The 23372-nt window shown below is 39.0% G+C and overlaps 1 protein-coding gene across 1 annotated transcript; it reads right to left on the reverse strand.

The window, feature by feature from the left end:
* Positions 1-7997: 7997 nt before the first annotated feature.
* LOC126696417 (uncharacterized) lies at positions 7998-8711 on the reverse strand. The gene has a single exon (XM_050393164.1). The coding sequence runs from the start codon at positions 8709-8711 to the stop codon at positions 7998-8000; it is 714 nt and encodes a 237-aa protein (XP_050249121.1).
* Positions 8712-23372: the final 14661 nt, after the last annotated feature.

Here is a 23372-nt window from a genome sequence, read left to right on the forward strand (position 1 = left end):
GCATGATTTGATCTTTACTATTGTGATAACCTAGACTTGTTTAATTGGACTAAGTAACAACTTGGCTAATTACCTAGGTTTAATCAATTGTTTAAGGGGTCTAAAAACTGTCAGTTAGGACTTTAGTTCTAAGATTAAAGATTAAAATAAAAAGTTGATTGATAATGCCGAAAAATCAACAGTAAGTCACACGATTCTCACATGCTTGAAACAACACCTGCACAACACAAAAAGAGAAGACCTAGCAGAAAGCACCAGGGTAGTACCGGCCAAATACCCTCCGAAGGTCAAGTTAGAAATTCTCACAACTCTAGATTGCCAGAACTGGGGTAAATTATGCGTACCTTGATTAATGAGGGTATTGGGGCTTTTATAGTAGTAAAGGGTTGACATCTTTTCCTTGGTTTAGAAGTCTTTTCCTTATAGAAATCCTTATGAGCGTATTTTGTGGAACTATTTCCTTGTAGGAGTCTTTCTAAGCGTGGGGCACAAGATATTTCCTTGTATACGCATGCGTGAAGGCCAAGTAAGGTTATGTTAGAACCATCAGTCTCGTGTATACCCTCAATGTTGTCAGCTTTCCATCTTCTCCCAAGTTGACCTCGTCAGCTTCAAGCTATAGACTCCCTTACTGTCGTCACCTGTCAATGGCCACAAGTAAGATCGACAGGCTTATTTGGTACGTCGCTCTATGCCTTTTTCGTCAGTGAGTATTCATATTTGCAATATTATCCATATCAGTTGCCCCCTACTCCATAGCTTTGTCACCTTAAGCTGATGAGTTATGGAGTTTGAACTTTATTATTTAATTTTCTTTTACTCAGGAGAGAGAGAAAATCGTGTATGGGCGATTGCCTCGAGCAGCCTTTATTTAATGCTTGGACACGTGGCACAACCCCATTAGCTCCACGTCTGGACGAGGGCGTCGCTTCGTCTTCTGTGCATATTCTTCCTTATATATATATCTCATTTCCTCCTTCATTTTCTCCTATTTCATTTCTTGCTGATCATCAGAGAAAACTCGTCACTTCAAGGACCACTCACATCATCGTGCTTTCATTAATTTTGCTAAGACCGTCTCTTTTCACGAAACTGTCTGCTTTACTTGGTATGTCACTTTTACTCCTACTTCCTCTCATTTTTATTTACTTTTATCTTAGTTGAATGTGAAACTTTTTAGAGAGGTCGTCAACTTAGGTTCTTATAATACATCCGTCGGTTGTAGGTAAGACGTCTAGAGAAGCGACGAGTGAACAGTCGTCAGTCCGCGAAGGAGTGGGCTACGACGAGGTCTTCCCATTAGGTCAAGAGCCCAAGAAGGGCTTCTCTTGGTCATCAGAGAGGGAAACGTCAGCCCAACCTTTTGACGAGGAAATGGAAAGTTATGGAGAAAAAGATGAGGAGGAAGGGAGAGAGAGTGATGGGGACGAGGAGGTCATAAAGAGTACCTCAGGGGGCCCAGGAGATGACCGTCCCTTCATTCTTCTTAAAGAATGGACAATTAATGACTTTTTTCCAACAATGTCAGAAAAGATTTCCAAAAATTTACATGCCTGTTTCCAATTCGTCTTCCTGGAAAGTTTGAAAAGTGTTATACAGGGAAGACCGCAGACATTGGCATGTATGATGCCATGTTCACGGCAAGATTAAGATTGCCTTTGACGACACTTTACCGTCAGTTGACCAATTTTTTGGGTTTGTCCATCAGCCAGATCACCCCTAACGCTTGGAGGATATTTATTGGGGTTGAGATTTTGTGGGGTCGTACAAGTGGAGGGAACCGTCAACTAACTCTTGATGAGTTCTTCTAGTGTTATTATCCTCAACACATTGTCTCGTCCCAAGGAATTTACCATTTCTCCGCAAGGAAGAAAGAGCTAAGGCTGGTATCTGATATGCCCGATTCCAATAGGAATTGGAAGGGTAGGTACTTTTTTGTTAAGGGGACGAACTGGGTATGTCATCAAGAAGAGTGGGAGATGATGCCCCATGGTTTTGACAACATTTAGGCTTTTGTCAAGAATTTAGGTTGAGCCCGTCCTTTTTTTTTTTTTCCTTTAGTTTACTTGTTTCGAATTTCTAACATCGTCTGCCTTTATTTTCTTTTAGCTAGTGTTCGTCCACATATCACAGGCGAGCAGGAGGCTTTTATCCGTAGGGTAACAGAGATCCCGTTGGATGAGCGGAAGTGTCGGGATCTTATTACACTTGAGACTTTGCACGCCTACTGTGGCGGACCCAAGCCAACACAAGAAGCCCGTCGACTTAACGCTTATTCCCGTCGGTGTAAGTCACCTACTTTAACACTTTCTTTCTTTTCATCGGCTTGACTAAGGCCGTCACTTGTCTTAATCCTTTATTTGCCTTTTTGTAGAAATGGAGGTAGCTAGACTAAGAGCGTAGGTAAGAGCTACTGTTGCACGCAATAAAGAAGAGGGGAAAGGCAAGGAAAAGGAGGGGGCGTCCTCGTCAGCTCCCAAGGCCGTCACTAAGGGAGCGGCTAAGAGGAAAGGTGACGGAAAGGACGACTACCGGTCCAAAAAAGTGTCCGTCACTCCTGGGGAGAAGCTTCCTATGAAGCCGTCGCCTCCCCAACCTAAGCACGGGGCAAGCAAAGGGCTAATGATGACGTCAGGCCCCGTCGTTCAGGATCCTGACCGTCGTCTTCTCACTTACAAGGATTATGCCTTGGAGATGGTGGAGTCCATCATCAGGGACAAGGATGTTGACCCTTGTGCTGAGCAAGAGACGAATGAGTTGGGGGCATCGGGTCTTTTTGACCTTGCTCTAGTATGCTTCTTCCTGTGTTTCTTTGTTTATTTCTCTCTTATGCCTAAAAGCTAACAGAAGTTCTGTTTTGTAGGCAATGGTTCGTATGAAGGTATTGCAAGATAGGGGTGTTGCCAAAGAAGGGGTGATCACCCGCTTGCACAAGCGCATCAAGAACATGACCGATGGGCAAAAACAGTATCAGGAGGCCCTCTAAACCCTTAACCAGGAGGTGAAAGAGTTGAGGGAAAAGCTGGAGGAGGAGGGTCGTCAGAAAAAGAAAGAGCAAGAGGCTAAGGAGATGGCAGAGAAAGAGTTGGCGACCCTTTTAAGCTAGGTGGAGACGGCCAATGCTGACGCCGTGAAGGAATTCAGGGCGTCACAAACATTTGTTGATTCCTGTGCTGAATACTATGGTGACGGGTTTGAGGATTGCCTTAAACAGGTCAAATTCGTCTACCCTCACCTGGATTTTTCTAAGGTTTCAATGGATGCCCCCTTGTCGTCGACACCTGCAGGCGATGCTACTCTTGAAGAGAATGACGACTTCATTGAATCTGAGGCGAATCCAAAGGATGATGGCGTCATTCTTGCTCAACCTGCTGTTGTGGATAAGCCTGTCATTCTTCTGACCCCGTCGACCAATACTCCAACTAAAGAAGCTCAAGACCTTCCTCCAAAGGGCGACGAGGTCCCACAAGACCCCCCGGCCTCTTGAACCTTGTTTTTTGTTTCCTTGTAAATTCAATCTAATTTTAGAACAATGTTTCAATGCCCTTTTGTTTTTTAGGCTCTGTTTGTAGAACATTGTTTTATTTATGGTTTGTTATATTCGTTGCTTTCAATATGTGTGTATGTTCCTTTCTTGCCCTTGTGAATTTGTCTATTTTTTTACTTGAGAATTTTGTTTCGTCTGCTTTGAACTAGCTAATTTGTGGGCCAATAAATTTTACAATAGTCTCGTCCACTTTGTGGGCTAAGAAACTTGTTCCTTTGTGGATTTTAATTTCTTCATGTGATGTATCTTGTCCAATTATGGACTTTGTAGTTTTTAACTTATCCTTAGGGGATGAACCTGTCATCTTTATTGACTAAGTTATGAACCCGTCTACTTGTGGATTCGTCCACCTAAATTATGGGTCATATAAAGTCATGTTAAGTCGTTCTTGTAGATATTAAGTCATCCGTGCATAATGAAGCCGTCCACTTTAGCGATGAACTCATCCTCTTTCTTGTTTTTACAAACTCGTCTATTTGTGGACTTCACAACATTAACTCATTCTTACAGGATGAACTCATTCATTCTCTGGACCTTAATCCGTCCATTTGTGAACTCGTCCACTTTTATGGACAATTATTAATTCATTCTTTTAGGATGAACTCGTTTATTTTATGAGCTTACTAATGAACTCGTCCACATTATGGATCTGGTAGTAAACTCGTCCACTTTATGGACTAATGAACTCGTTTACTGATGAGCTCATCCACTCTATGGACTTAGCATAAACTCATCCACTTTTATGGATTGACAAACTCGTCCACTTTATGGATTTAGTAATAAATTCGTCCTTTTTGTGGACTTAATGATTTTTCATCCTTCTGGGATGAAGTCGTCCACTTTATGGACTTAGTAATAAATTCGTCCTCTTTGTGGAGTTAATGATTTTTCATCCTTTTGGGATGAAGTCGTCCACTTTATGGACTTAGTAATAAATTCATCCTCTTTGTGGACTTAATGATTTTTCATCCTTCTGGGATGAAGTCGTCCACTTTATGGACTTTAATAATAAACTTGTCCTCTCTGTGGACTTAATGATTTTTTGTAGGTAGACACCTTAGCCATTCTTGAATAAACTCCTCTTATTATGATAAACCACACATTCGTAGAAAAAGTACTTTAAAGGAAAAAAGATCTGCCCCTTGGGCTTTAAAAGAGTATTGTAGCAAAAACTAAAGTAAATGGAAAAACTGAGGAGCATATCTAAAATTAACTAAGGTAAACTAGAAATTAAAGGGTGCTACTCTCCATGCCATCTTCTTTACTAGTAGTACTTCCGTAGGTGCTCGGCGTACCATGGATGGTGCAATTTATGTCCGTTCAGTGCCTCCAAGTGGTAGGTGCCTTTCCTTTGCCATGACGTGATTCGGTAAGGTCCTTCCCAGTTGGGGCTGAGCTTCCCGTAGGTAGGGTCTCTAGCAGCACCCATGACTTTCCTTAGAACAAGATCTCTAACCTGAAAGTCTCGGTGTCAGACCCGGGAATTGTAGTGCTTGGCTATGCGGTCCTGGTACCGTGCGAGTCTTTGTTCGACTGTCACCCTGACTTCGTCAATTAGATCAAGTTGAAGACACATAGCCTTGTTGTTTTTGTTTTCATTATGATTGTCCAACCTGTAGCTTGTAAATCCGACCTCGGCTGGGATGAATGCTTCGCTCCCGTATGTTAGCCGAAATGGTGTCTTTCCAGTAGGTGTCCTTGCTGTCGTCCTGTATGCCCGTAGTATGCTTGGCAGCTCTTTGGTCCAGTCGTCTATATAACCTATTTCTTGCATATCGATGGAATCTATTGTGGAGCAAGCTAAACAAAAGAAAGTACATTATTAAGGGCGATCATATGTTCCGCTGAAGCGGCTTTGGCAAGGCGGTCGGCTTGCTTATTCTCTCCTCTGGGGATTTGGATGATCTTGGCCTATAGGTCATCCACCCTTCTCCTTACTTGCTCCAAGTACTTCTTCATCCTTTCTCCCTTGCATTCATAATCCTCGTTCACTTGGTTGGTGACGACCTGAGAGTCGCAATAAAGAACCATGCTTGCGGCCCCTACTGCTTTGGCGAGATCAAGTCCCGCCACCAGAGCTTCGTACTCTACTTCATTGTTGGTGGTAGGAAAGTTGAGGCGGACCATAAATTCAATCTTGTCTACTTCAGGAGAAAGAAGCATGATACCTGCTCCGCCGCCCTGCCTGTTAAACGACCCGTATGTATGAATACTCTACTGAAGATACTCATCTGCCCCCTTGTCTTCCCCGTTGGTGAACTCTGCTATGAAGTTAGTGATGACCTGTCCCTTGATTGTAGTGCTTGGGCGGTATTAGATGTCAAACTCACATAACTCTATCGTCCATAGTGCCAATCGACCAACAACTTCCGAGTTACTTATTACCCGTCGTAAGGGCTTGTCGGTTAGAACAATCACTATGTGGGATTGAAAGTATGGTTTGAGTTTTCGGGCTGCCGTAACTAAGGCAAAGGCGAGCTTTTCCACGGGTGGGTATCTTTCCTCTGCACCATGAAGTGCTCGGCTGGCGTAGTTCACGGGCGTTTAAACCTTGTCTTCCTCTCTAATTAGGGCTACGCTGACGACTGTCAGGGAAACAGCCAAATAGAGGAAAAGTTCTTCCCCAGGTTGTGAGGGACTCAGTAGCAGTAGGGAAGAGAGGTAGGCTTTTAGATCCTCGAACGCCTGCTGACACTCGACTGTCCACTCAAAAGACTTTTTTAGCGTGCAGAAGAAGGGTAGACACTTATCCATTGCTCTTGACACAAATCTGTTCAACGCTGCTACTTTGCCGTTGAGGCTTTGCACTTCTTTCACGTTCCTTGAGGGTGCTATTTCTACTATGGCTCGGATCTTGTCAGGGTTGGCTTCAATACCCCTTTGAGACACCATGAATCCTAAGAACTTTCCTGCTGTTACCTCGAAGGCACACTTACTCAGGTTCAGTTTCATGTTGTAGGAGTGAAGGGTGTCAAGCGTTTCCTTGAGATCCTCCAGATGGTCATCCTTCCTTCAACCTTTTACCAGCATGTCGTCGATGTAGACTTGAACATTCCTCCTAATCTGGTTCGCAAACATCTTGTTCATGAGCCTTTGATAAGTCGTGCTTGCATTCTTGAGGCCGAATGGCATCACTTTATAGCAAAAAAGGCCTTGGCTGGTAACAAACGAAGTCTTCTCTTGGTTTGCCTCGTCCATCCGAATCTAATTATAACCCGAAAAGGCGTCCATGAAGCTTAGTAGTTGGTGTTGAGTCGTAAAGTCTACTAGTACGTCGACTCGAAGGAGAGGGTAACTATCTTTGGGGCAAGCTTTGTTCAGGTCCGTGAAGTCTATGCACATCCTTCATTTCCCGTTGGCTTTATTGACCATTACCACGTTTGCCAACCAGTCGGGGTAGTATACTTCTCTAATGAAGCCTACCTTTTGCAATTTGCCAACTTCTTCTACTATTGCTCGGTCACGTTCTTGGGTGAACATCCGCTTCTTCTGACGGGTGGGTGGAAAAGAAGGCGATACATTCAGCCTGTGTACCATGACCGAGGGGTCAATTCCTGGCATGTCTTCATGGCTCCAAGCGAATACGTCCTGGTTCGTTCTGAGAAAAGTCGCGAGCTCTTGGCGAACAGTCGAGCTGGCAAGGGTGCCAATCCTTGCGGTACGATCTAGTCTGGAGTCGTCGAGGGGTATCTCCTCGAGTCTTTCTACTGGTTCCGCCACCATCCACTGCTCTTCTATGTTCATGGTCTGTAGTTGGTCACCCATCTTTAACATTGTGATATAACATGCTCGTGCAGCTATTTGATCTCCTCGCACTTCTCCTAACCCATAGTCGGTGGGGAATTTGATCATTAAGTGGTAGGTTGAAGTCACAGCCTTCCACGAGTTGAGGGTAGGTCGTCCCAAGATGGCGTTATAAGTGGATGAGCAGTGGATCACTAGTGATGTCCTTAGTGATTTGCTGTGGGTAATCTCTGATCGTTACAGGTAATGTGACTGTGCCGACGGGGTATACTTCTGTTCTTCCAAATCCAACAAGTGGAGCGTTGGTTGGGACTAGATGTTCTTTGTTAATCCGCATTTGTTGGAACGCCGGGTAGTAGAGAATGTCTGCGGAGCTTCCGTTGTCGACCAAGACCCGGTGTGTGTTATAGTTCCTTATCTGGATGCTAACAACGAGTGCATCATCATGCGGGTGGTGAAGACATCGAGTATCCTATTTTGAGAAGCCGACAACGGGGTTGTCGATTCGCATCATCTTCAAGACGACGCCCGTTAGCTAAACGTTTTGAACCATTTTGAGATAAGTCTTTCAAGCCTTTTTGGACGAACCGGCAGTTGCTATGCCTCCCACAATCATCCTTATGTTGCCTAGGGGTGGCCTTAGGCACTCGTCCCGTCAGGGAACTTGCTCTTGTGGCGGATTGGCTCTCTCTCTACTGATGAACTTCTATAATTTCCCTTGCCTAATGAGGGCTTTAATCTGCTGTTTCAAATTGTAGCAGTCGGCTGTGTCATAATCGTGGTCACGGTGGAAATGGCAGTATTTGTCTCTGGACCACTTATTGGGATCTCCCTTCAGCTTGTTGGGGAAGGATAGGGCTCCCCCGTCCTTTATTTGCATCAGGACTTGGTTGATGGGGCAGTTAGTGGGGCGAAGCTCGTGAATTTCCCGTAGGGGGCTTGGAGCACTTCGTTCTCCAGTTCTCGCCATCTTTCGCTTTCTGTCTTGCCGTGTGTCCTCCTGTCTTTCTCTCTTCTTAGGCCTCTCCTCTCGGGCCAGAAGTGCATCTTCAGCATTCATGTATTTGGTCACCCTATAAAGCACATTTGACATAGTCTTTGGATCGTTCTTATATAATGAAAATAGAAACTTACCATTCCATAATCCATTGGTGAATGCGGCTACAAGTATTTTATCATCGGCCTCATCGATTGAAAGTGCTTCTTTGTTAAAGCGAGCTATGTAAGACCTCAACGTCTCATCCTCTCGTTGCTTGATGCTCATCAAACACGCAGTGGATTTTTTATACTTATGCCCCCCAATAAAGTGTGAGGCAAATTCGTCACTTAGCTCTTTGAAAGTGCTGATGGAGTTAGGCGTTAGTCTGCTGAACCATATTCTTGTCGGCCCCTTCAGCGTAGTAGGAAAGGCCCTACACATAATTTCGTCCGTGACCCCTTGAAGGTGCATCAGGGTCTTGAAGGATTCTAAGTGATTTAGAGGGTCTTTAGCTCCGTTGTAGCTTTCTACTTACGGCATACGAAACTTCAGTGGAAGGGGGTATGAATGGACAGACGTAGTAAATGGCGAATCGATTCAATGGACCAAGTCGTTGAGGTTGTTGGATACTCATCCTCTAAGGGCGTTCATCATAAAGTCCATTCGTTCCTTCATCATCTGCATCTCTGCAACCATGTAAGGTGGAGCTGTATATGTGACAGATGGTCGGCTCATGTCCTGTCATTCTGGTCTACTTGGGGCATTGCTACCTTCCGACCCCTGTTGGTCCTTTCTCTCAGCACTAGTACCTTCTTGGTCTTCCTCTTGGGTACTCATTGCTGCGTTCTGTCGTAACTGTTCCTCTAGGTCTTGATTCTGTTTGGTGAGACGTTCCACTACGGCTGTGAGGGTTTGGACTTACCTCTCCAGGGCAGTGGGTCGTGGCTCGTCTCCCTGAACGTTGTTGGTGGTCGCCATCGAGTGAGTAAGTACCATGCAACTCTTTGTTTGAGAAGCGATAGTATGGCTTACAAGTCGCTAAGAGATTCCCACAGACGAAGCCAATTGATGATGCCAAAAAATCAACAATAAGTCACACGGTCCTCAAGTGCTCGAAACAACACTTGCACAACACAAAAAGAGAATACTTAGCAGAGAGCACCGGTGTGGTGCCGACCAAATACCTTCCGAAGGTCAAGTTAGAACTTCTTATAACTCTAGAGTGTCAGAGCTGGGGTGAATTATGCGTACCTTGGTTAATGAAGGTATTGGAACTTTTATAGTAGTAAAGGGTTGACATCTTTTCCTTGGTTTAGAAGTCTTTTCCTTATAGAAATCCTTATGAGTGTATTTTGCGGAACCCTTTCCTTGTAGGAGTCTTTCTAAGTGTGGGGCACAAGATATTTCCTTGTATACGCATGCGTGGAGGCCAAGTAAGGTTATGTCACAACCATCAGTCTCGTGCATACCCTCAATGTCGTCAGCTTTCCATCTTCTCCCAAGTTGACCTCGTCAGCTTCAAGTTGTAGACTCCTTTACTGTCGTCACCTGTCAATGGCCACAAGTAAAACCGACGGGCTTATTTGGTACGTCACTCTATGCCTTTTTTGTCAGTGAGTATTCATATTTGCAATATTATCCATATCATTGATGATTAGGGACAGGGTTAGGATTTTCTCTTAAGGGATCCATGTATAAAAAATAATAATAATAAATAAAATAAAATAATCATTCAAAAATATAAAATATACTGTTAAAACTCAAATTTAAATTAATATACAAAAATAAAACTAGTATTGAGTCAATATTAACACATAAAAAATAAATTATTGTTTCTTGATGCATTTTACTCAATCATTTATGATCCATCACAACCAAATTAATTTGATGTTCTTTAAAATAATAAATTTTATCTATAATTGACTTTGCATTAAATGTTTTAGGAATTTCTTTTTTAATGTATAAAATGAAAGAATATATTCTTTAAAAAATTATCTTTTATATTGTTATGAAGCATAGTTTGACAATATTCATGATTCAATATGCTTGTTTTAAAATTGCAGTAAAATTGGAATAGTAAATAGAAGTATAACCATTCTCAAATCAAAATAACATGAACCACAAAAATCGAAATCATATTTATTATAACTATTTCCAAAAACAAATTAGTGTTGTCAATTAAACAATTTCAAAAAATGATAAATTACACATACCACCATTGTGGTTCACCCTTCAAACATGGCACTACCATGTGTTGTTGTTGTGTTTTTTTTTTTTTTTTTTAGAGAGAGAGAGAGAGAAAACATGTGTTTTATTTTGTGACCATTACCTTTTTGGTATTTTACTTTAGGGATAACTAGTCGCTAACCTGTGCGATGCACGAGAAAGCACAAAGAATATCTACAAAATCTATATAACATTATACTTATATTTGTTAGGTTCAAACACCCTCTTCTTGAATTATCAAATAAAAAAATTAACCCTCTTCTTCACTTTTTACTCAAACTTGTTTTCATAGCTCATATTTAAACAATCGCAGCAGAATTTTTTTTATTAATAGTAAAATTTGTGTAAAGACAAATTACAGTTTCATGTAAAGTGTACACACCCATACTCTATACCTCTAAGGAAGGAAACATCACAAACCCTTTACATATGTAGGTTAGATTTAAAACAAACTACATATATTCCAAGTCTGATAAGCCAACTCAACGGTACAAAAATGTTCTTTATAAAATTAGATAGTAACATATTTTACAAAAGGGGGCAATTTTTGTAACTCTATCTTGCTACTCATGTTCTGTAGTATACAACAAAGTAATTTATTTATCTAGATACAATGGGCAATAGCATTGGCTGTTCTTAAGCACAATTCAATATAGACAAATGAGATAGAAAAGAAAAAAAGTAACATAACAAATACAAAAAGTACCACTGTTCCAGCCCTCCATAACTCCATAAACAGAACCCTTTCTTAGCCCAAAAATACAAAATTTTGCCTCCTTTCCCACAAACTTGAGAGGGTCGAGACCACCAACAACTCTCCACAGCAATCATACCAACCTCTCAAAGAAACCCAATGAAAGCACGACCAAAAACATATAAAGCTTCCTCCTTTTTCTTATTGAACCAAGAAACCCAACAAAGGCAGCTCCTTTTCCCATTCACCCTATACAACCAACAGCAAGAACATATACAACGAAGCAAGCAACAAGGCATGGGAGCAAAAAACAGAAAATAACTCTATCTCTACCTTTCCCAACATCCTTAATTGTAGGGCCTTACTTTCTCTTAGCTTTTGCTTTAACATATATAGCATTAGACTAGATATTGATTTGAAATCACATGAATAAACTGCTAGTTTTCCATCATTCTTTGGACAATATTCTCCCCCCTCCTTGCAATAGGATTTCAGAAAGAGCAATTAAGAATTTTGATTGAATGATTAAATTTATTAGTTTCTAACAATTTATGATTTTTAGATAATTGGTAATTTATTTATAGTATCAAGGCAGATGGAATTAAGTATGAAATATCTTAAAATTTAAAGTCACACCATTGCCTGAAGGAAAAATGTTATATAGGTCTTGCATAATGAACTTATTTACTTCTTTGGATTAACAAAGCATGGTTGAAAAGAAATAATATTCATGATGGCTTATACGGTCTCAAAAGATAAATAAATTCATGATGGCTTATAAGTGCCTAAAAAGTATATCTTGGTACATAGTCTCAAGAGATGAGATTAAAAGGCTTAATTATATTATAAATTTCAATACCAGAAGACTTGAAAAAATAATCTAAAAAAATTAGCAAGGGGTAGAATCTTTCCAAACTTAGAATTTAAAAGTTTAGGGAACTGGATGTAGAAAGCCCTCGTATGGATTTAGGAACTAATTTATGTGGGAAAACAGATCATGCCATATGAACACTATTTAGGAATTCTATCAAACTCTTGTGAGAAGCCAATAACAAATCCGGAAAAGACTTCTAGTTTGAATTCTTTCAAACTCAGGTTTATTTGCCTCCATCTAAAACAACTTTATAAAAAAGAATGCTTAAAATCACTAAAATGAGACAACATACACTATCTATTGATTACTATCTTAGGCATTTAGCAGTCTCAATTTTCAAAAGAGAAAAAAATATTTATCCCAATGAAGACAAACAAATACTAATCACCCTAATGTCATTTAATTATTGTTGGGTTCTATTTGTTGTTATATTTCAAACTTAACCCCACACCCTCAGCACAACCAAACCCATGAAATTTATTCTACAATTTGACATCCAATTCTCTTCTAATAGCATCCAATGATTCATTGTATATTAATGATTGATGAATTTTTTTAAATAATAATAATAATTTATATCAATACCTGTAACCTCCTTCAACAAAATCACCAAGCAAGTCCAATTGCTTCCACTAACAGTACTGAATAGAGCCTATAAAACTATATAGAAACACATAAAAGAACTGAAGAGAATTTATAAGCCAACAAATAACAAAAAAGCAAAAACAAAAAATAACTCTATCTCTACCTTTCAACAGCAACCATCATAAAAGGATTGAAGAAAAAAGAATAAAAAGTAAACTACAATAGTAGGTAGTCAGTTGAATGAATTAAACCCTTAAAAAAGGTGTGTACGCAAAATGTATTCCTCCTCCTCCTCATTCATAAATGGATTTCTTTATTTTCCATGTCCAATTAATTACATGACCCAGCAACAAGAATTATTTCTAATAGTACTGAATAGACAATCACTTTTAAGTGAATGCTTTAACACCACTCACAATTTTACATGAAATTTATATCAATACCTATAAGCTCCTTCAACAAAACCTGACATTTATCAAAATTCATCATCTACCACTATAAATTGATGCAAGAAGGTCACTCCTAAAAATAAATGATTTCTAAACATCATAACATAATGAAAATGATAAATGTAAAAGTCTATAGAATAACACATAGGAATGTAATGAAAACAATAGTGTGAACCGTGAATCAAATTTTAAAGTAAATTTACATATGGTTTATCATATTTGTGGTTTTCTTACTAAGTCTTAGTGATACCCATTGAGAAGCTTCAAACAAGCCAAAAAAAAAAAAAAAAAAAAAAATCCTTTTACAAACCTTTTCTTTTAAAGGTATATAGATAATAGGTCATACAATATCAATTAATTTGTGGTAAATTATGATGAAATAAGCTTCAAGGCCCCAATATTTATAATTCACTTAAGTCCGAAAGTAAATTCTCAAAGTCATAATATATTTATTCTAAAGACAACCACACAAAAATACATGTGGACACTAACAATTCTATATAAACAAAATTAAAACTTAAAGAAATAAAAATTGAAAGAAGAAGATGAAGAATAAGAAATATTAGAAGAAATTCTTACCCCAAAATTCTCAGCCGCAAGTTCATATTGTCTTTCCCACCATGCCTCTTGCTTTTGCACACCCTTTACAAAACTCACTCTAACTTGAAACACCTAGGCAATCCCAACCAAAATGAAAATATCACCCATTGAAAAGCCATAAAAAAGTCAAACTTTACACATATAAATAGAGAAAAAAGACAAACTTTACACACATACACATATACATGGAGAAAGACAGAGACCTTGCAAGTAGTGTAGATATCAATGGCTTGAATTGAAAATTGAAAGGGGTTGTACAAAGGTCTGAAATAGGTGGACAACCTAGGTGCTTTGGTTAGGATATTGAACAGTATTACAGCTACAGTGGGAAGAATCAACAAAAAAACATCAATTTATAAGACTTATCATATTCTAATAATTACAAAAATCCTTGTAGTAAACAAAACAAATATCATGTTGTATTGGCATGAAAAAAAAAAAACCATAAATAATCCAAACGAAAATAGAGGATTTTCATAAAATAAACATAAAAAATTTTCCAAGCTATTTTTTTTTATTTTGACTTCACTCAGACAATTTTAAAGCACATCGGGTGATGCTATGATAAGGTTGGCCTATCTTCAAAAATCTTTTTTCTCAATGACTCTTATGTAAAGGTCTAGAATTTTGAAGAAAGGACACCATGCAATTAAGCTTGATCCAAAATCTACCAACTAAAAAGGGCAACTAATGATATAAACTATACAATATTTTTAAATAACAAATCACAACATAGATAGGAACATAAAAATTCAATGTGTCCAATAATTTGAATTATCTAAACCCTTTACATCTAAACCCATCAATCTATGAATTCAATTATAATTCACCCATGATCCAATTCCACACATCACGTATGAAAATAATAATAATAATAGCAAAGTAATGTAAATCCAGAACCAATAACCAAAAATTAAAGAAAGAATCTTCCACCTCTAGGGGAAGAAGCCCAAGTTTGAAAACCCACTAAAGTGTTTGACTTCTACCACAATAAGATATAAAGCTGAAGAAACCATAGCCCCTAAAGTAAATACAATTAAATTTTTTTTGGAAAGCCCTTTTTAAGGCTGGCGAACTAAAGGCCAATCATTCAACCATAGGAACCCAAAACACCAAAAGTAAATAATATCAGGGTAGGTAGGTTTTCAATTGAAAGAGAACCAGAATTCTTACTTGGGTTCGGATTTTGCTCTTCAGAGAAGGTTGGCTTTAGTTGCAGATTCTTTGAATTTTACGGTGGCAAGGAAACTATATATATGTACATAAAAACGTTACACATACAAAAAAAAGAAAGATTTGGCAGCATTACACACACAAAACAAAGTTCTAAAAGATAAAGGTTTAGGATTTTGGTTTCAATTAGTCAAAATATAATCCAAGAACCAAGATAACATCAATTACATCCTAACCTCTTCGTTTTCTTGCAGAACACAAAGAGAAAACTGTCAAAAAAAAAAAAAAAAAAAAAAAAAACCCTTTTCATATCAAACTCCGCTTCAAGATTAGCCAAGTTTTCTCATCTATGTGAATTGTGGACCACTGCATTAATCAACCAAATTTCGGTTCACAATTTGCAAAATTTAGGCGAAAATTCATCGAAGATCATTGAATAAACGAAGAGTCATAACACATTGATAGATTTAACAGTAATAAACAATTGAGTGAAAGATTTACAGAGAAAATAGCAAAGATCGTAACGTACCTCAGAGGAGCAACCACAAACCTTGCAGAGAATGACCTTAGGGAAGCCATTGACGTATTCGTCATCTTCTCTCTCTCTCTCTCTCTCTCTCTCTCTCTCTCTCTCTCTCCTTTTCTTTTTTCCTGATTGTGGAATAGTTAAGAGAATGAATCATATTAGGTAGGGACGGCAAGGTATTAAAATCGAAATAATAAAAAGAGAATGGCTGAACTCGTTGAAGGAGAAGGAAAAGCAGAATAGGAAAGGAAGAAAGAGCATCTAAAATTTGAATGCATAAGGTTTGAAAGAGAGGAGTCGGGTTAAGCTAGGTTTTTTTTTTTTTGAGTGAAAATAGTTTTTAATTTTAATTTTAATTTTTTAAATATTGTGCTAATGTGGAAAATTGTGGGAGTTTCAAAGGTTTTGGTTTTATATATATATATATATATATATATATATTACAGTAAACCCACCTGAGGTTTGGTCCATTTTCACTTTGCCTACCTGTGGTTTAAAACTTTACACTTTGCCCACCTGAGGTTACTTTCGTTTAGTCTCTGTTACCCACCTCTGTTAAAAAGAAGGGTAAATAAGTCTTTTTACTCTCATTTTATGTTTCTCTCCTCTCAAAAAAAAAAAAAAAAAAAAAAAAAAAAAAAAAAAAAAAAAAACCAAGATCAAAATGGCGTCTCTTAGAACATGATTCAAATAAAAAAAAAATTCAAACCTAGAACACAAGATCAAAAATTTTTCAAACCCAAAACAAGATCAAAATTTTTTCAAACCCAGAATATGCATCTCTTGCAGAAGTCAGATCACAAGCTTAATGGCTATAAGTTACATCTATGCATTTTAAAGAACCCACCATACCCATCTTCTTCGTGAAAGCCAGCCCCCATGAAGACCACCAATCACAAACACCAAAGAGAAATCTCCAGCCACTGCCAATCTCGCCCAAGGCCATTGTTGCCTAGCCTTCGCCAATCTCGTTAGCCATCGTCGATTTCGCCCCGAGGCCATGCTAGCCCAACCTTCGCCGATCTTGCCCACAAGATTGTCACACTATCCACCTCATTAGTCTTCCGATCTTGTTGCTTCGGATCCCCTACCTTCGGACTGTAAAAACTCAAAGATACAAGAGGTAATTATTTCTCTATATTGAAAATATGAGATACAACCAGAATATATATACTACAATGCATATACAAGGAATATACATATATTAAGGAATATATTAGAACAGGAAATGCAGTGACAAATTAGTGGAGTTTGTCTGCACGTGGGTCACGCTCCTTTGATTGATTTCCTCTGTTTTAGCTTTCCATAACAGAGGTGCTTGTTGACTTAGTTTCTGCAGTAGCTGTTGGGATTATAATAGGAAATGAGCTAGCTATCTTGCCCACAAGATCAGCACTATCATGAATGAAAATACTTTCCTTAACACCCCCCCGCAAGAATATATATACTACAATGCATATACAAGGAATATACATATATTAAGGAATATATTAGAACAGGAAATGCAGTGACAAATTAGTGGAGTTTGTCTGCACGTGGGTCACGCTCCTTTGATTGATTTCCTCTGTTTTAGCTTTCCATAACAGAGGTGCTTGTTGACTTAGTTTCTGCAGTAGCTGTTGGGATTATAATAGGAAATGAGCTAGCTGTCTTGCCCACAAGATCAGCACTGTCATGAATGAAAATACTTTCCTTAACATCCCCCCGCAAGCTGATGGGACATGGTGTAACCAGAAGCTTGGACCGTAACACTGAGAAGCGTGGAGTAGATAAACCCTTTGTAAAAATATCAGCAACTTGATCATCAGTCCAAATAAAGCGAATCACCATATCTTTACTAACAACTTTTTTCACGAATGAAGTGGTAATCAACCTCGATATGTTTGGTTCTAGCATGAAAAACTGGGTTTGAAGCAAGGGCCAATGCACTAACATTGTCACACCACAAAGTGGGAGGTGAGACCAAAGGGACATGGAGATCCTTGAGGAGCATTTGTATCCAATATAAGTCAGCAGTGATGATAGCCATGACTCAATATTCAACTTCTGTACTTGAACGAGCCACGATAGGTTGCTTCTTGGAACTCCAGGAAACAAGACAAGGGCCAAGAAAGATGCCAAATCCAATGGTTGATCGTTAGTCATCGGGATTGCCAGCCCAATCAGAGTCACAAAAGGCATGAAGCTTAAGTGAGCTTTTGGGGAAAGACAAGCCATGATCTATGGTCCCTTTTAAGTAGCGCAACACCCATTTAGTAGCAGTCCAGTGATCAGATGTAGGTGAGTGCATAAATTGACATAACTGATTTACTGAGAATGCAATGTCAGGACGAGTAAGAGTGCAATACTGGAAAGTACCAACAATTTGCATGTACTCAGTGCCATTGGGTAAAGGTGCACCATCAAAACGCTAGAGTTTAGAACCAGAGGCAGTGGGGCTGGAAGATAGTTTAGCGCCAACCATGCAAGAACGATGGAGGAGCTCTGAAATGTACTTGGATTGCGACAAGTGGAGACCATGGGAATCTTGGACTGCATGAACACCTAAAAAATAAGATAGCTCACCCAAGTCTTTCAATGGAAAGCCAAATTGAAGATGCTTAATCAAGTGCAACATATGTGATGTATGAGTGCCCGTGACCAATATATCATCAACATAAATAAGGACATAAATGTGAATAGTAGAATGATGAAAGGTAAACAATTAGGCATCAACCAATGATTCAAGGAACCCTAAATGGATAAGAGATTGTTGAAGACGATTGAACCATGCACGAGGGGCTTGCTTAAGCCCATATAAAGCCTTGTGCAACCGACAGACATGATGAGGAAGCTTAGGATCAAAAAATCCCCTTGGCTGTTCCATATATACTTCTTCAAGAAGAGAGCCATGCAAAAAAGCATTTGCAACATCCAATTGGCGAATGGACCAGTTAAAATGCATAGCTAGTGCAAGGATAACACGAATTGTGGTGGGTTTGATAACAGGGCCAAATGTCTCAGTGTAATCAACTCCATCCTCTTGATCAAACCCTTTAGCAACAAGTCTTGCCTTATAGTGATCAATTGAACCATCAGCCTTTTGTTTAAGAAGGAAAACCCATTTATTCCGAATAATTTTTCTGTTGGGTGGTCAAGTACAAAGAGACCAGGTTCCATTAGCTAACAAGGCACCAAATTCTACCTCCATAGCTGCTCACCATTCAAGGAGTTTGAAAGCTTGGTTAAAGATGATGGGTTCGGTAGGTAGTGAGTTGGCATGAAAGGCCTTAAAAGGGTGGCATGTGGAGTAATAGAGCTTATGGTCTGGGAAGTTTTTAGGGCGGGAAGCACCAGTCATGGAACGAGTTACCATTCAGGTGGAGGGAAAAGGTGGTTGAGAAGTCTCAGGCGGGTTAGGGTGGGGAAGGTTGTCAGATTTGGAAAGTAAGGAATTTGGAGAAGGTGATTGAGGTGGAGACAATTGTTGGTGAGGAGAGGGAGATGAAGAAGATAGTAATGGGGAGTAGGTTGAGGTGTCCATTGGAGATGAGGAGGAATGAGGGTCTAGGGGAAAAAAAGAAATACCTGGATGTGGAGGCATAGGTAGAAGAAGTGATTCATCAAGGCGAGAGTTCTCTGCATACGGACGGAGAGATGGTGCATTCTTGGTAGGAAAATCTTGTTCATTAAACACCACATCGCGAGAGGTATAGACTTTATTTGTTGAGGGGTCTAGACATCAATAGTCATGGTGATTTGAACTATAACCCAAAAAAATACATTTTTTGCTCCTAAAGGTGAGTTTGTGAGGATTGTATGGTCTCATCAAAGGAAGCATGCACATCCAAAGGTGCGCAAGAAGTTGTAGTCAGGGGCATGGTTAAACAATTTAAAATAGGGTGTTTGATTAGACAAAGTGGGAGTGGGTAGGCGATTGATAAGATATATGGCAGTGAGAAAGGCATCAACCCAATATTTTGTTTGGAGTCCCGAATGTGCAAGTAAGGCCAAACCTATGTCCATTACATGTCTATGTTTTCTTTCGGCAACACTGTTTTGTTGAGAGATGTGTGGGCAGGAAATCCGATGTAAAATGCCACTTTGAGCCAAAAAAATTTTAAAGTGAGTGGAGGAATACTCTCCACCACCATCATATTGTAGGCTCTTAATTTTTGTAGAAAATAAGTTTTCCACCATACATTTAAACTTAATGAAGCAAGTGTAAACATCAGATTTGGATTTCAAAGGAAATAACCAAGAAAATCTTGAATAATCATCAATGAAAAGTACATAATAGCGACAACAACTAAGAGAGACAACTGGTGACTGCCATACATCTGAATGCACTAATTGAAGGGGAAGACTAAACACTCTATCTGAATTGAAAAATGGTAGACATTTGCATTTGGCTAGTTGACATGAGTCACAAAAAGATTGTTTATTATTTGAGTCACTTATTGGAAGCTTATTTTTATGAATGACTTGATGAACTGTAGACATGGTGGGATGGCCTAACCGTTGGTGCCATACCAAGGTAGAGGTTTGAACTCCAAGGAAGGTAGTGAGACCACGAAATTTATGGAAGGAGAGGTGATGCAAGGGAATGGGATAGAGTCCATCTCTACTGTGCCCGTGCAAGAGAACTCCACCTGTCCGAATTTCCTTCACCAAAAAATAAGTTGCTGTTAGTATAAAGAAGCAATCATTTTCTGCACAAAACTTTTGTATAGATAGCAAGTTAACAGGTACATCAGGACAATGAAGTACAGTTTTTAATTAAAAGGTAGAATTTTGAGCAGTGAGAGTGGTAGAACCAGTATTAGCTATTGGAAGACCAAAACCATTGCCCACAACCACGTCGGCACTGCCTTGATATGGTTCTCGTGACAGATTGAGGTTCTCCAAATCAACAGTGATGTGTTGATTGGCTCCACTATCTGCATACCACGGCTGTTCTTCTTCTTCTGCAAACAGAGAGTTGCTTTGAGCAACCATAGTAGCCAATTGGGTTGGAGGATGTCGACCTTGGTAAGAGTAGTCCATTCGATGATAACAGTCAAGTGCTTGGTGATTTGATTTACCACATATTTGGCAAGGTGACCGAGAGGAGTTGAAGGGTGAGGATGAAGGCTGATTTGGCCTCTGCTTTGGAAGATTGTTGTGGTGCGATTTTTGGTTTTGAAATGGCAATTGGGACTTGGATGGGCCATTGGTTTTTTGTGCTTCGTTGAACTTTGGTTTACGATCTCTATTGTGTTGTTTATTTGAGTACAAGGCAAAGCTACTTGAGTCTGTCGAAGTCATGACGCCTTGATTTATGAGAAGAGTTTCATGATTCAACAACTCAACTTTGAAGTCAACATATGTCCAGGAGGCTTCTCAGGTTGCAAGGCGAAATGTTGTGATGAAGGCATTGAATGATGGATTTAGACCACTGACTATGTATGAAATCAGATCATCATCATCCACTGGCTTATTTGCGGCAGCAAGTTGATCTACCCATGACTTAGCCAATTGGAGATACTCCGAGCAAGATCGAGATTCTTGTCGCAGAGTCTGCAATTGGCGTTTTAAGTGAGCAATGCGAGATTTTGATTGGGAAGCATATCTAGTTGCCAAAGAACTCCAGACTTGGCAAGATGTGTTCAGTCCATAAACAGTGGAAAGAACATTAGGAGTGAGAGTTGCAATTATCCAACTCAAGACAAGTTGGTCCTTTTTGTACCAAAGCACATATTCTGGGTTCTTAACTTGTTTTTCTCCAGCAATTGTGTGCTTGTTGAGACACACCTCTAAGCCATCAACAATGCTTAACAAGTCATAGCTTCGCAAGATGGGCAAGAATTGAGAGATCCATTGCAAGTAATTTGTTCCATCTAATTTTATAGAAATCAAGGGAGTTATATTGGGTGTTTGGAAAAGATTGGCAGAGGAGTTTGAGTCGACCATTGGAGAAGTTTGGTGTGAACCAGAGGGCTCTGATACCATGTAAAAACTCAAAGATACAAGAGGTAATTATTTCTCTAAATTGAAAATATGAGATACAACCAGAATATATATACTACAATGTATATACAAGGAATATAAATATATTAAGGAATATATTAGCACAGGAAAGGCAGTGACAAATTAGTGGAGTTTGTCTGCACATTGGTCACGCTCCTTTGATTGATTTGCTTTGTTTTAGCTTTCCATAACAGAGGTGCTTGTTGACTTAGTTTCTGTAGTAGCTGTTGGGATTATAATAGGAAATGAGCTAGCTGTCTTGCCCACAAGATCAGCATTGTCATGAATGGAAATACTTTCCTTAACATGGACCTCCCCCACCTTCAGACCTTCCCCACCTTTGGACCTCCCCCACCTTTTAAAGCCAGCCCCTCTGGTACTCATTGTCAGAAATCAAAACCCACCATACCCACCTTCATCGTGAAAGCCAGCCCCCATGAAGACCACCATAACCATATCCCACCACCATCGATCTCCAGGACCACCATATCGATTAACCACCAATCTCCATGGCAGAAACTTCACCAATCTCCATGCCGAGCCACACCCATGGTGAAGCCTCCTTGCCCGCCCCTCTTTTTTCGGCACTAGACCAGATGCCATTACTCAAGCTTTTCTTCTCTCTTTTTCTGATCTAAACCTAACCCAAACCCATACTCAAGCTTCACTGATCTCTTTTTCTGATCTTGTGTTGTGTTATGTGTTTGTTGTAATATGTGAACTCTCCATAATCTGTGGGCATTTCATTAATTTGTACTTGTTTTTGAATTTCAAACAATTTGATTTGTAGTTGTTTGGAATTTTATTTGTTACATTCATATACATTTATTTTTAATATCAAACCCTAATTTTTTGATTCGTTTTATGTTTGTTTTCTTCTAAAAAATGTGTTTTTTAACGGTGATAACAGAGGTGGGTAATAGAAACTAAACGAAAGTAACCTCAGGTAGACAAAGTGTAAAGTTTTAAACCACGGGTAGGTAAAGTGAAAATGGGCCAAACCTCAGATAGGTTTACTGTAATTATCCCTTTACTTTATGAAGTGTTTCCGCTATTTCTAATGAAATTTGGTAATGTAGTAAGTGCCAACATCACATACAAACAACAAAACACATTTAGAATATTGTTGAGGCTTGTACATTGATGTTTGTTACAAGAACAAAGCACACAACATCCATAATCTAACTGTACTAATGAATCTTAAAAATAAAAAAAATTTAAAAAAAAAAAAAAAAAAAAAAGAGGAAAAAAGACCGTACTAATGAAATTGACGACAAAAAGGGCTAGCTATGTTTCTCTGTGTATTGCCCATTTTATTATAATCAACCAACGAAGTTAAGAGATCGAACTCTTGGGCCTCTTGGCATTGGGCAGAGTTTTGATATTGGGTTGAATTAGTCCACTATGGGCACACATTTTTTGTGTGTTCTCTGGCCAATATTTATAACAAAATTAAAATTAAAATCCTTCTCCCCTGATACTTCTATTAAAATCCAAATCTTTCTTTTTAAATGCTTGACCACCGCGCACCATTGACACAATAATCACTCTACAAATATAAGTACTTGTAGATTGTGGGGTGTGGGATTCAAATCTTCAAGAAAAGCTTTACACACATATATATATATACACTTAGATTATTCTAAATTAGAATTTCTATCTTGTATAAAAATAATAATAATAAATAAAAAAATTGCTTGCACGTGTAATGATGTAAATTTCAAAATGAACTACATCATTTCTCACTCACAAATTGTTAGTGGCACCTATTTTTGGTTGAAGCTCCGATATCTGGTTTTTTGGACAGACATTGAACAGCTCATGAAGAAAGTAGAATAGTATGAACTCCAAACTTCTCAAAGTACTTAATGCATGTTATTTAGGTAAAGATTAGTTCGCTTGGTCTCAAGTGAATATCTTTTGATAGGGACTAGCTAAACCAGACAGATGGATTTGGAGACTGTGACATCACTGCACCAGCAAGAGT

Source organism: Quercus robur, chromosome 8 (assembly GCF_932294415.1).
Source record: "Quercus robur chromosome 8, dhQueRobu3.1, whole genome shotgun sequence".
In the NCBI taxonomy this organism is placed as follows: domain Eukaryota; kingdom Viridiplantae; phylum Streptophyta; class Magnoliopsida; order Fagales; family Fagaceae; genus Quercus; species Quercus robur.

Coding starts and splice junctions, on each gene's coding strand:
- LOC126696417 (XM_050393164.1), bottom strand. CDS start 8,711: ATGTGTAGGGCCTTTCCTACTACGCTGAAGGGGCCGACAAGAATATGG.